At 39.0% G+C, this 11089-nt stretch overlaps 1 protein-coding gene across 1 annotated transcript; it reads left to right on the top strand.

Annotated features, from left to right (window-relative positions):
• The first annotated feature begins 441 nt into the window (after positions 1–441).
• LOC113114073 (tripartite motif-containing protein 16-like) lies at positions 442–9609 on the top strand. The gene is made up of 6 exons (XM_026280801.1): positions 442–1145; positions 1304–1399; positions 1610–1843; positions 1973–2126; positions 2290–2349; positions 8407–9609. Exons 1-6 carry the CDS (start codon positions 555–557, stop codon positions 8940–8942), a joined length of 1671 nt encoding a protein of 556 aa, XP_026136586.1. The 5' UTR covers positions 442–554; the 3' UTR covers positions 8943–9609.
• The last annotated feature ends 1480 nt before the right edge of the window (positions 9610–11089 follow it).

Below are 11089 nucleotides of genomic sequence, written 5' to 3'. Positions count from 1 at the left end.
TATTTAAGTAGTAAATGCTATTTAAATGCATCCTTATCTTTAAACAGTTATTGTCAACCTTTTTCTCTCTCTACTCTTACATATGTTCAGATGACATACAATCAGTGTAATGTATGCAAAGTTGTATTTCATTGATGTCATATTTGGATTTGCAATAAAAAATAAACATGGATGAATGGCTAATTTTAGCAGTGTCGCATCATCCTGTTTTATACAACAAAATATTTTAAAAATCACATTAAAGGAGAAGCGGCTTGGTTGGCGGTGGCAAGAGAAACGGGCGAATGTTTTTTTTTATTACATGAGATTTGCATGTGTGCGTGTTTGTACTTTGCTAACTCTACATGACTGATTGTAATCACAAGAATGGAAAAGAATAAAGACTAATGAGGATATTTTGTTGGTGTACTGTGAAATTAAACTTTGGCGCGTGATGTCATATCCTGGTCCCGATCGGATGCTCCATTTCGCAGCAGTGCAGCACGTCCGAACGAATTTCGCATGCTCAGAGTCTGAGACTTTAGGCGGTTGTACATCTTTCTCTACGCAGTAAAATGGCAGACTCCAGTGTTTCTTTGACTCAGGATGAGTTCAGCTGTCCAATCTGTCTGGATCTACTGAAGGATCCAGTGGCTATTCCCTGTGGACACAGTTACTGTATGAGCTGTATTACAGACTGCTGGGATCAGGATGATCAGAAGGGAGTCTACAGCTGCCCTCAGTGCAGACAGACCTTCACTCCTAGACCTGTTTTAGGTAAAAACACCATACTGGCTGAAGTAGTGGAAAAACTCAAGATGACAAAACTCCAGGCTGCTCATCCTGCTCAAAGTCACTCTGGATCTGGAGATGTGGAGTGTGACATCTGTACTGGGGACAAAAACAAAGCCATCAAGTCTTGTCTGGTGTGTCTGGAATCTTACTGTCAAACCCATTTTGAACGTCATGAAGAATTTCACTCTGGAAAGCGACACAAATTGACTGATGCCACTGGACAACTGCAGGAGATGATCTGTCCTCTACATGATAAACTGCTGGAGATTTTCTGTCGTACTGATCAGCACTGTATATGTTATCTCTGTATGTTGGATAAACACAAAAACCATGAAACTGTATCAGCTGCAGCAGAGAGGACTGAGAAACAGGTACAAACTCAGAATGTAGGCTAGATAATGACTTCATAATCTCTACATAGTAAAAAGATTATTTTTAAAATAGTTCTCACTACGATCTCATGAGGCTTTAATTGTTTGTTGCATGCGTTAACATCTGTCAGATTTATGATTATTTTATTTTCCTGCAGATACAATTGGGTGAAATGCAGAGAAAATATCAGGAGAGAATCCAGAAAAGACAGAAGGATATTGAGGAGCTGAAAGAGGCTGTAGAGTCTCACAAGGTGAGTTTTGAGCAGAAGAACAGCTGCTGGCTGCTGAAGAGTTGTTTCAGACTCAGTTAGGACTCTCCTCCAGTCAGTCAGTGAGGAGCCAGTGCTGGAGGTCTTTCAGTCCCACTGAAGTCCACTGTGGGGAACAGACTGTGTGAGGTAGCAGGAAGAGCTGAGTGAATGGACTGATTCTGATGCTTCTCTCTCTGTGTGTCCTGACAGCGCTCTGCACAGACAGCAGTGGAGGACAGTGAGAGGATCTTTACTGAGCTGATCCGCTCCATTGAGAGAAGCCGCTCTGAGGTGACACAGCTGATCAGAGATCAGGAAAAGGCTGAAGTGAGTCGAGCTGAAGGACAACTGGAGCAACTGGAGCAGGAGATTGAAGATCTGAGGAGGAGAGATGCTGAGCTAGAGCAGCTTTCACACACAGACAATCACATCCGTTTCCTCCAGGTAACAGAGATCTGACAAACAGGACAGTGGTCTTCATGAAGGGAAGAATATGTTGTACAGAGATTGTTTCTATCAAATGTTTATGTGTCTTTATCTGGTGTTTCTCTTGTTTTTTTTTTGTCTGTGTAGAGTTTCCAGTCTCTCTCTGTTTTTCCTGCATCTACAAACTCACCCAGCATCAGTTCTCGTCTCTCTTTTGATGATATTAGTAAATATGTGTTTCATCTGAAAGAGAAACTGGAGAATTTCTGCAGAGAGGAGATAAAAAAGATATCTGGTAGAGGTATAACACTAACTCATCCTTTTATGAGAAAAATAAGTCATACGTACAGTATCATGTAATGTAATAATTTATGTAAAAAGCATATCAATAACTGAATGTGACATGGATTTGATATTTTCACTTCATATGGTATGGGATTTATAATACACATCTGTTTCCATAGTAACATACATCGCAGTCATTCCCACCTCTGAGCCCAAAACCAGGGAGGAATTCCTTCAATGTAAGTCTTTATGAATAACTTTTAAACCACTCTATAATAAAACTGCAAAATAAAAAATACTCCTTAAAAAAAAAACTATGAACAAACATCAGTAAATGAATAAAGTTTTTCATTTCACATAGAACTTTATTCAAATCACTTAACCTTTATTACTGAATCATTTTTTCCCTCAAACACAACCAATGTGCAGCATCCATATCAATCATGCAAAGGCAGCTAAAATATGTGTGAGTGTGTGTGTGTGTGTGTGTATGTATATATATATATTAGGGATGTCAAATTTCGATTATTTCCATGATCGATCGTCGTTTAAATTAACGATCAATTAATCGATTAATCGTTAACCATAATACTGCAAAATGCATCTATTGCAGGCACGCAGTCAGCGGTATGACAGGATGTGCAAAAGCCACACACATAAAAACGCTTTCTCACTTGAATTAAAGAGGTTTTAGTCTGAATAAAATGCTAGTAGCAGGATTATAAAATGAATAGATGCGATTATGATCATTTGATAAAATGAAGAGAGCGCGCCATACTTTTGAGGTCATTTTACTTTGTTGACAGTTTCCAATCCCGCACGGAGAACGCTGAACGCGCATCTTTAAATGGTTTTGTGGTGCTCGTTGTTGTATTTTAAAGCACAATTGCAATGTTTTCAACTGTATAAAATTATCCGAAATGTGGAGCGCGTGTGACTGCGCTGCACATTAAGTGAACTACATCGGCGCTGCTGCACCAAAACACAGTTGCTCACATTATTTTGATCCTGCTGGATTCTGTCCTAGAAAATGTCAGATTTTTAAAAATCCGGCATACAGCGCATTAGATCGTGACAGTGCATGCGTGCAGACGAGGATGAGCGAGCGCGGCTTTGGCTAGATTTATTTGGAGGTTATTGCTCATGTCTCATTCGGCACAAATCGAAATGTTTCCATATTCGCAATGTATTTGAATGTTAAACTATTATTTATAATGTAAACTAGGCTTGTACTTAACACGCATTCGCATATAGACGGAAAATATTATCCTCTTCATATGAGCAAAAACGTCCTTGGCATAACAGCAGAGTGGACCGGTATACTACGCTCTATTTAAACTGACCAGTGTAACCTTTTAATGTTTAGTTGACATTTTATTTTGATAATGAACAGACTGCGATGTAAGTTTGAATCGCTAGAATATACGTGTGCAGCAGGCTCCGGGGCGATCGAAACAGCTAAGACATTAAAAAAATATATATATTTTCCGCAAAAGTGTTTACTTTCATTTGTGCACACTCACAATAAAAACAGAAGATTTGTGCTCTTGTAAAATAAAGCAAACAAACAGAATGCGTTGTCATCTTTTCTTTTTTTTTTGTGAACTTATGGAGCGCCCACACTTCTGTTTTAAATCCGTTAATCTTAATTAGCCTATTTAAGGTGGATATATTTCGCATAGCCTATTTAAAAAAAAAAAAAAAAAACATGAAAACAAATTGTTATTTTTATGTTGGGCCTATTACTTAGTATAGGCTATAAATTTTCCTTAAAGCATCCCATTTTGTCCCAGGGCTTAGAACCTGTGCCCTAGTCAGGTCCATGCAGAAACTTGTGAACGATGCTCGGCGTCACCGTTTAGTGACAGCAGTGAATGCTCCAGGAATGTGTCGGTCACAGCGCCTATTAATCGCTGTTTTGAATCCAGCAATTATTTATTTAGAAATGATAAGATCTGATTATGACAAGTGTGGTATAAAAGCTTTGTTTATTAGAGGAATAATAGGTTAACTGGAAAATGTTAGATCGCGACCATGCTTTTGGACCCCATAGTCTTCATTTACGCGGCTTTGTTCTGGTTTGCCGGTTGGTCACGAATTTGTACAAATTCAGTATATTTAGGCATTGTTTCTTTTCCTAAATCTTCATAGTCTAACCCTCTAATTTCCCATGTTTATTTTATTATCTTTCGCTTTTAATAACTGTTTTCGCATCTCTTACTGTGGTAAACATGGGAAAGGAAATTAAAGATTTCATGAATTAAGAATTCGTTCGATTTATTAATTTGTTCCCTTATTTCACTTAAATCATGGGTTATTTAGGGAACAAAATTAATGAAACATGGACAATTGCCACATTAATAATTCGTAGGAATGAATTAACAAGTTGTAGGAATGAATAGACTACCTGTCCTGTCACTGTGTCCCGCAGCCCTGCAAAGCGCACGATATAAAACAGTTATCTGATGAAATGATTAGTAACTACATTTCTATTGCATTTAATGTTGAAGAACTTTTATGTTGTTTCTATTTTAATGTACTTTAAAGTTTAAATCACATTAAAAGCTTAATTTGTACATTGTGAATGAATGATAATGCTTTTATATATCGTCACCGTCACTCACAGCTAGGGGTGTGCCGGTTTCAGAATTGGTGATGACGGTTATGACGTGAGTCAAATGTGACGGTTCATAACATAACCGTCAGGGGGGCGTCCAAGTCAATTGGTTGTTCTTGGAGATGGCGGGTTAACTCCGTGTCAGCGCGCGCTCTGATCGGTAAAGGGGCAGAGATTTCAGACCTCCGTTTATTAAGGAGATCTGTCACAAAACTCATCATCCGCGCCAACGTTTTTTGAGCAAATTTCAAAGCCACACCCGCCCGCCATCCGCTGATTGTTTTGGGGTCTATGGCGATGCAATGCTTTGCTGATGCGAGCCGCAAAAAAAAGCCATTGCCATTTGCCCATTAGCTCCGCCCACTACCGGAGAAACTGGTATGTCTTCTGCTTGTTCGAAAATGAATATGAATAATTCTAAATTAAATCCATTATTTTGACAGGAGAAGACAACAAAGAATAGTTTACATATAGCGTGTTGTTTAAGCGTGGTAAGACTCTCGCTCTCTCTCTCTTTGCATGTGTGAGAAACAGCGCTATCAGTAAAGTGACGGTGAGTCGTGCGCATTCACAAAGAGTTTACAGAGTGTCAAATACAGGTGCGCTGTGTGTCCATTGAGATGAGCTGAAAAGTTCAGATCGCTTGAAGGAGAGAGAACTCTGAAGCTCAGATGCTGAAATTAATGCAAGCGTCATGCGCTTCAGTCTATGTAGTAAACAAACCTGCACGTCTCTGCCATTCATTAATTCACACAGAGACGCGAAGAACACGGATTTATATTTTAAACAACTTTTGCGGCTTAACATTTACAGATACTGGTCCATATGGAGATTTGATTTGATTATTTTATGCTAACTTTGGCAAATTCTGTGACTGTCCATATTAAAATGCAAGTTTCATTTTCATGACTGGATTTCGAGATTCCGTCCTCATTTTTTGCTTCATGGAAATCATAGAGCAAATTTCAAAGCCGCACCAGCCCGCCATCCGCTGCTTGTTTTGCGGTCTATGGCGATGCAATGCTTTGCTGATGCGAGCCGCAAAAAAAAGCCATTGTCTGTTCTAGAAAGGATGCAGCAAAGATATTTAATGCTAAAGTATGAGGCATAGGCCTACGCTGAGTTTCATTTACGATGAGATGTGCTCTAGGTCAGTGGTTCCCAAAGTAGGGGTCGCGACCCCACGGTGGGTCGCGGGACCCCGGCGCAGGGGTCGCGAGATGATTTCGATATAGGCTTTATATATTTTTGTTTCAATTAATTTAACTCTTTCGCATCGCACGTACGATCACACCGGTGTGATCAGTCTAGGCTAGTCCCTGGAGTGTACGACCACACCGGTCAGTGCATGACGTGAAATTCAAATGTGCTCTCGCGAGTTGGCTGGCGCTGAGCCAGAGACAAGTGCGCTCAGAGCTGTCATCACAACTTTTCAGTGTTTTCAACCACATAATGTTTATTTTAGGTTTCAGACATATAAGTACTAGAAAAACAATACATTTAGAGTTTGTAAAATACACACTGATGTCAAAGGAAGAGGCAATAATAATATTTTTCATTATAATTAGACACATTTTATTCATATCAGATACACATTGTGTAAGTAACTTTAAAGTTTACTCCATTATTCTCCCAGTTCACCAGCCACTTACTTTTATGTATTTCGGGAGAGTGGATGAATTCACGTGTTGTAAATCCAACAGATCTGATTCTCTGAACTGCGTCTGCGGCACAAACTAAGATGGCATACAGCTCAACTAACGCGATGGTTATAAAGGTGTTTAAACAACAAAACACTTCCACTTGCATATATTTGACAATCGGAATATCAGCTATTTCATGCCATGTCTAACAAATTTGTTAATATTTTGAATAAAAAAGGAAAAATGACAAAAACAGATCATTCATTCAGCTCTGTTGTTGCTGCGGTATGTCACGTGACAAGCAATGACGCGTCACCATGGAAAGCATAAAGTGACACATCTAGCGGATTAGCATGAGTGTGTGTGTGTGTGTGTGTGTGCGTGTGTGCGTGCGCGCACGGGTGCGAGCACGCGTGTGAGCAGCTCAGACTTACTCGACTGGTTCCTGATGGCAGAATAATGAACGAGTTCAACATAGCTGCACAGTTACTTTCCGAGAGAGAACAGGTGGATATCGAGCAGCTCATGCACAATTGTAACACTGATTTTGCACGCAGAACAATAAAATATAACTTCGTGTGCTTTGAGACTGGGCATAAAATCGATTTGCTGTACATTTCACGCGACGAGAGGTGTTTTTTTTTGGGGGGGGGGGTCGCGGGGCAGCAGCGCATTTATCATGGGGTCGCGGGCTAAAAAGTTTGGGAACCCCTGATGTAGCTTGTCAGCGAACTACGGCTCTGTGTAGTAAGTGGTCTTGGTTCACTAGGCTACACAATCATAGGGTAGACTGCTGATCTGACAGTTGTCCAGAAGACAATAATTGACACCCTTCACAAGGAGCCACAAACATCCATTGCCAACCATCCATTGTATTCCTCTTGTTAAGCCACTCCTGAACCACACAAAACATCAGAGGCGCCTTACCTGAGCTAAGGAGAAGAAGAACTGGACTGTTGCACAGTGGTCCAAAGTCCTCTTTTCAGACAAGAGCAAGTTTTGTATTTCATTTGGAAACCAAGGTCCCAGAATCTGTAGGAAGGGTGGAGAAGCTCATAGCCCAAGTTGCTTGAAGTCCAGTGTTAAGTTTCCACAGTCTGTGATGATTTGGGCTGCAATGTCATCTGCTGGTGTTGGTCCATTGTGTTTTTTGAAACCAAAGTCACTGCACTTGTTTACCAAGAAATTTTGGAGCACTTCATGCTTCCTTCTGCTGACCAGCTTTTTGAAGATGCTGATTTCATTTTCCAGAAGGATTTGGCACCTGCCCACACTGCCAAAAGCATAAAAATTTGGTTAAATGACCATGGTGTTGGTGTGCTTGACTGGCCAGCAAACTCACCAGACCTGAACCCCATAGAGAATCTGTGGGCTATTGTCGATATGAGCAACAAAAGACCAAACAATGCAGATGAGCTGAAGGCCAATGTCAAAGAAACTTGGGCTTCCAGACCACCTCAGCAGTGCCACAAACTGATCACCTCCATGCCACGCCAAATTGAGGCAGTAATTAAAGCAAAAGGAGCCCCTACCAAGTATTGAGAGCATGTACAGTAAATGAACATACTTTCCAGAAGGCCAACAATTCACAAACAATTTTTTTTTAAAATTGGTCTTATGAAGTATTCTTATTTGTTGAGATTGTGAATTGGTGGGTTTTGTTAAATGTTAACCAAAACCATCACAATTAAAGAACCAAAGACTTAAACTACTTCAGTCTGTGTGCACTGAATTTATTTAATACACAAGTTTCACAATTTGAATTGAATTACTTAAATAAATAAACTTTTCCTTGAGATTCTAATTTACTGAGGTGCACCTGTGTGTGTGTGTGTGTGTGTGTGTGTGTGTATATATATCACCCTAACATCCAAATATGGATGTTCTACTCTACAGCTAAAGACAGTTCATAAACTCACTTTTATCTAATCTTAAACAGTTTTATGGTCCATAAAAGCTAAGCCAAGCTTAAGTATTATTTTAATGATTGAAATTGGCTGAATTTCATTTGAATTACATGCTATATCTCCATTTAGATTCTCATCAACTCACTCTGGATTTAAACACCGTGAATAAGAATCTCTGTCTGTCGGAGGAGAACAGAGTGATTGAATACACTCGTGAAGAACAGCTGTATCCAGATCATCCAGACAGATTTGACGGTTTTCTTCAGGTGTTGTGTAGAGAGAGTGTGTGTGGACGCTGTTACTGGGAGGTTGAGTGGAGTGGTTCGGTTTATATAACAGTGTCATATAAGAGAATCAGCAGGAAGGGACGGGGAAAGGAGTGTGAGTTTGGTTGTAATGATCAGTCCTGGAGTTTGTACTGCTCTGACTCCAGCTGGTCATTCTGGCACAACAACAGATGGACTAAAGTCCCTGAAGTGTCCAGCTCCTCTAGAATAGGAGTGTATGTGGATCACAGTGCAGGAACCCTGTCCTTCTACAGCGTCTCTGACACAATGACCCTCATCCACAGAGTCCAGACCACATTCACTCAGCCTCTCTATGCTGGGTTTGAGTTCAGTTCATTATGTAAAAGTGTATCAAATGTTAAACTATGTAAGCTATAAATAAGGTACAACCTCATTGCATATAAATTTCATATTACCGGTAACAGTTTAAGCTTCATGATAATTTAGCAACTTGGATACTGGAGTCTTTTACTTTCTAATAAACAAATCAACACTGATCATCTCACTAAAAAAAGCTTACTGAAAAATATCTCATATGATCTAACAATGATAAAAATGAATACTAAAATTGGCTTGGACAATACAGATAGAGAATAGAATACACACTGTGTTCTAGTCTTCAGAGGCTGATTCAATTTCACATTCAACAACCCACTGTGTACATTGTTATAAAACAGGTTTTATAAAAATCAATTGAAGTTGAAGTGAATAATACCCAGCTGTATCACCCAGGTGCAGGTTTTTAGGTTTCACACAACGATATTCTTATACTATATGTTTTAGTAAAATGTATGTTTATTTAATCTAGAGACAATATCTGTAAGTTTTGCAACAGACAGATAAATCTTATTGGTCTAGCTACTTTGTTGATCAGTATTAGTAAGTCAAAATATATTTTGCTTGATTAGATTTAATTAGGAGTCCTAAAACCTCCCTGTATTTTGTTTATTTTCACATTGTGATTGTGTGTTTCTGCTGATGTATTCTATTTTACTACAAAATCTCAGTAACACTGGGTACAGTTCACCCAATAAACATCCCTACTAGGGCAACTATCTCAAGTCTCTCATTCTTGTCTATATTTTTGGGGTGATTTTCTTCTTCCTTTTTGTTTTATGGTGTATGAAAAAACATTGAATATTTACTTCTTGTTCAGATGTGTAACATTTGAACTAGAGAGAGACCCTTGTAACAACTCACTGTTAAATGAGTGTCTAATAATTCCTCTTTGAAATGAAACCGCTTGATATAAGTAATAAAGTCGTTTTAATCGGTTAATATCTTTCTCATGTTCGAATAAATCAATCAAGTCCATGCTGCTAATACCAAGCTTTATGGGAAAGAGAATCCCAGTAACATTTTCTTTGTAACAGCAATTCTCCTGTCTTTAAATTTAACAAATTTTATAAGTGAATAATGAGGTCCACTTTTACAGTATTTTTGTTGTTTTGGAGCATGACATTCGCTATAACCCAGATATCTGTCCAGAAAAAAAGAAAGTATTTTTTGCAGCTAGAAGAAAGTCAGCCACATTGGTTCTGAACAACACCAGAGTGAGTAAATCGTGTCTGACAGGGTCGATGTGTGGTTGTGTTGACGAGAATTTAGATTCTAGTGTATATTTTTTAAATAATGCAGTGGTCCTTGAATGTTTTTTTTTTTTTGCAGAGGCTGATGTGTACAGTAATATTTATCATTTAACTAATAACATGTTTGATTTTCATATATTCGCTAATAATTATGCTCATATAGGCCTGTTTAAATAATCTTGATAATCAATGCTGCAGCAATCTCCCTAATCACCAACACAACAGATCTGAATTATGCACATTAATGGGTAAATCAGTTAAAACAGGTTAAAATAAAATAAAACTCAAAGCTTTCCTTGCCTCTTCTGATGGACGGACACTGATGGATTTGGTTTCATGTGTTGATATTGGCTGTGACCCCAAATAATGATGAGCATTATGGACAATGAGAGGGATGTGTTGATAGTATCTGAGACAGTGCCCTCTATTGGCTCACTGTAGCTCACTGTGGCTGGCCTATATTGTGTAACTTTTTATTGTCTTAATGGCACACCTGTATGCGCATGATTCTTAAACACAAAACCAGGAAACAGCTCATACAGAGAAACGATGTATTACATTGTTGAGCATTAAAATGGCAGAATCTAGTATTTCTTTGGTTCAAAATCAGTTTGTCTGTCCAATTTTTCTGGATGAAGAATCCAGTGACTATACCCTGTGGACACAGTTACTGTATGAGCTGTATTACAGACTGCTGGGATCCGGATGATCAGAAGGGAGTCTACAGCTGCCCTCAGTGCAGACAGACCTTCACTCTTAGACCTGTTTTAGGTAAAAACACCATACTGGCTGAAGTAGTGGAGATGTGGAGTGTGACATCTGTACTGGGAACAAAAACAAAGCCATCAAATCCTGTCTGACAAATTAGAATAATTGAACGGGATTTCAATGAAGAATTTCACTCTGGAAAGCGTCATAAAGTGATGGACGCCACTG

Source organism: Carassius auratus, chromosome 2, assembly GCF_003368295.1.
Source record: "Carassius auratus strain Wakin chromosome 2, ASM336829v1, whole genome shotgun sequence".
Classification (NCBI taxonomy): domain Eukaryota; kingdom Metazoa; phylum Chordata; class Actinopteri; order Cypriniformes; family Cyprinidae; genus Carassius; species Carassius auratus.
Note: the sequence above shows the minus strand (reverse complement) of the source record. Positions and strands in the feature narration are given on the sequence as shown.

Coding starts and splice junctions, on each gene's coding strand:
- LOC113114073 (XM_026280801.1), top strand. CDS start 555: ATGGCAGACTCCAGTGTTTCTTTGACTCAGGATGAGTTCAGCTGTCCA. Junction 1,146..1,303: donor CAGAGAGGACTGAGAAACAG/GTACAAACTCAG, acceptor ATTTTCCTGCAG/ATACAATTGGGTGAAATGCA. Junction 2,127..2,289: donor AAAAAAGATATCTGGTAGAG/GTATAACACTAA, acceptor CTGTTTCCATAG/TAACATACATCGCAGTCATT.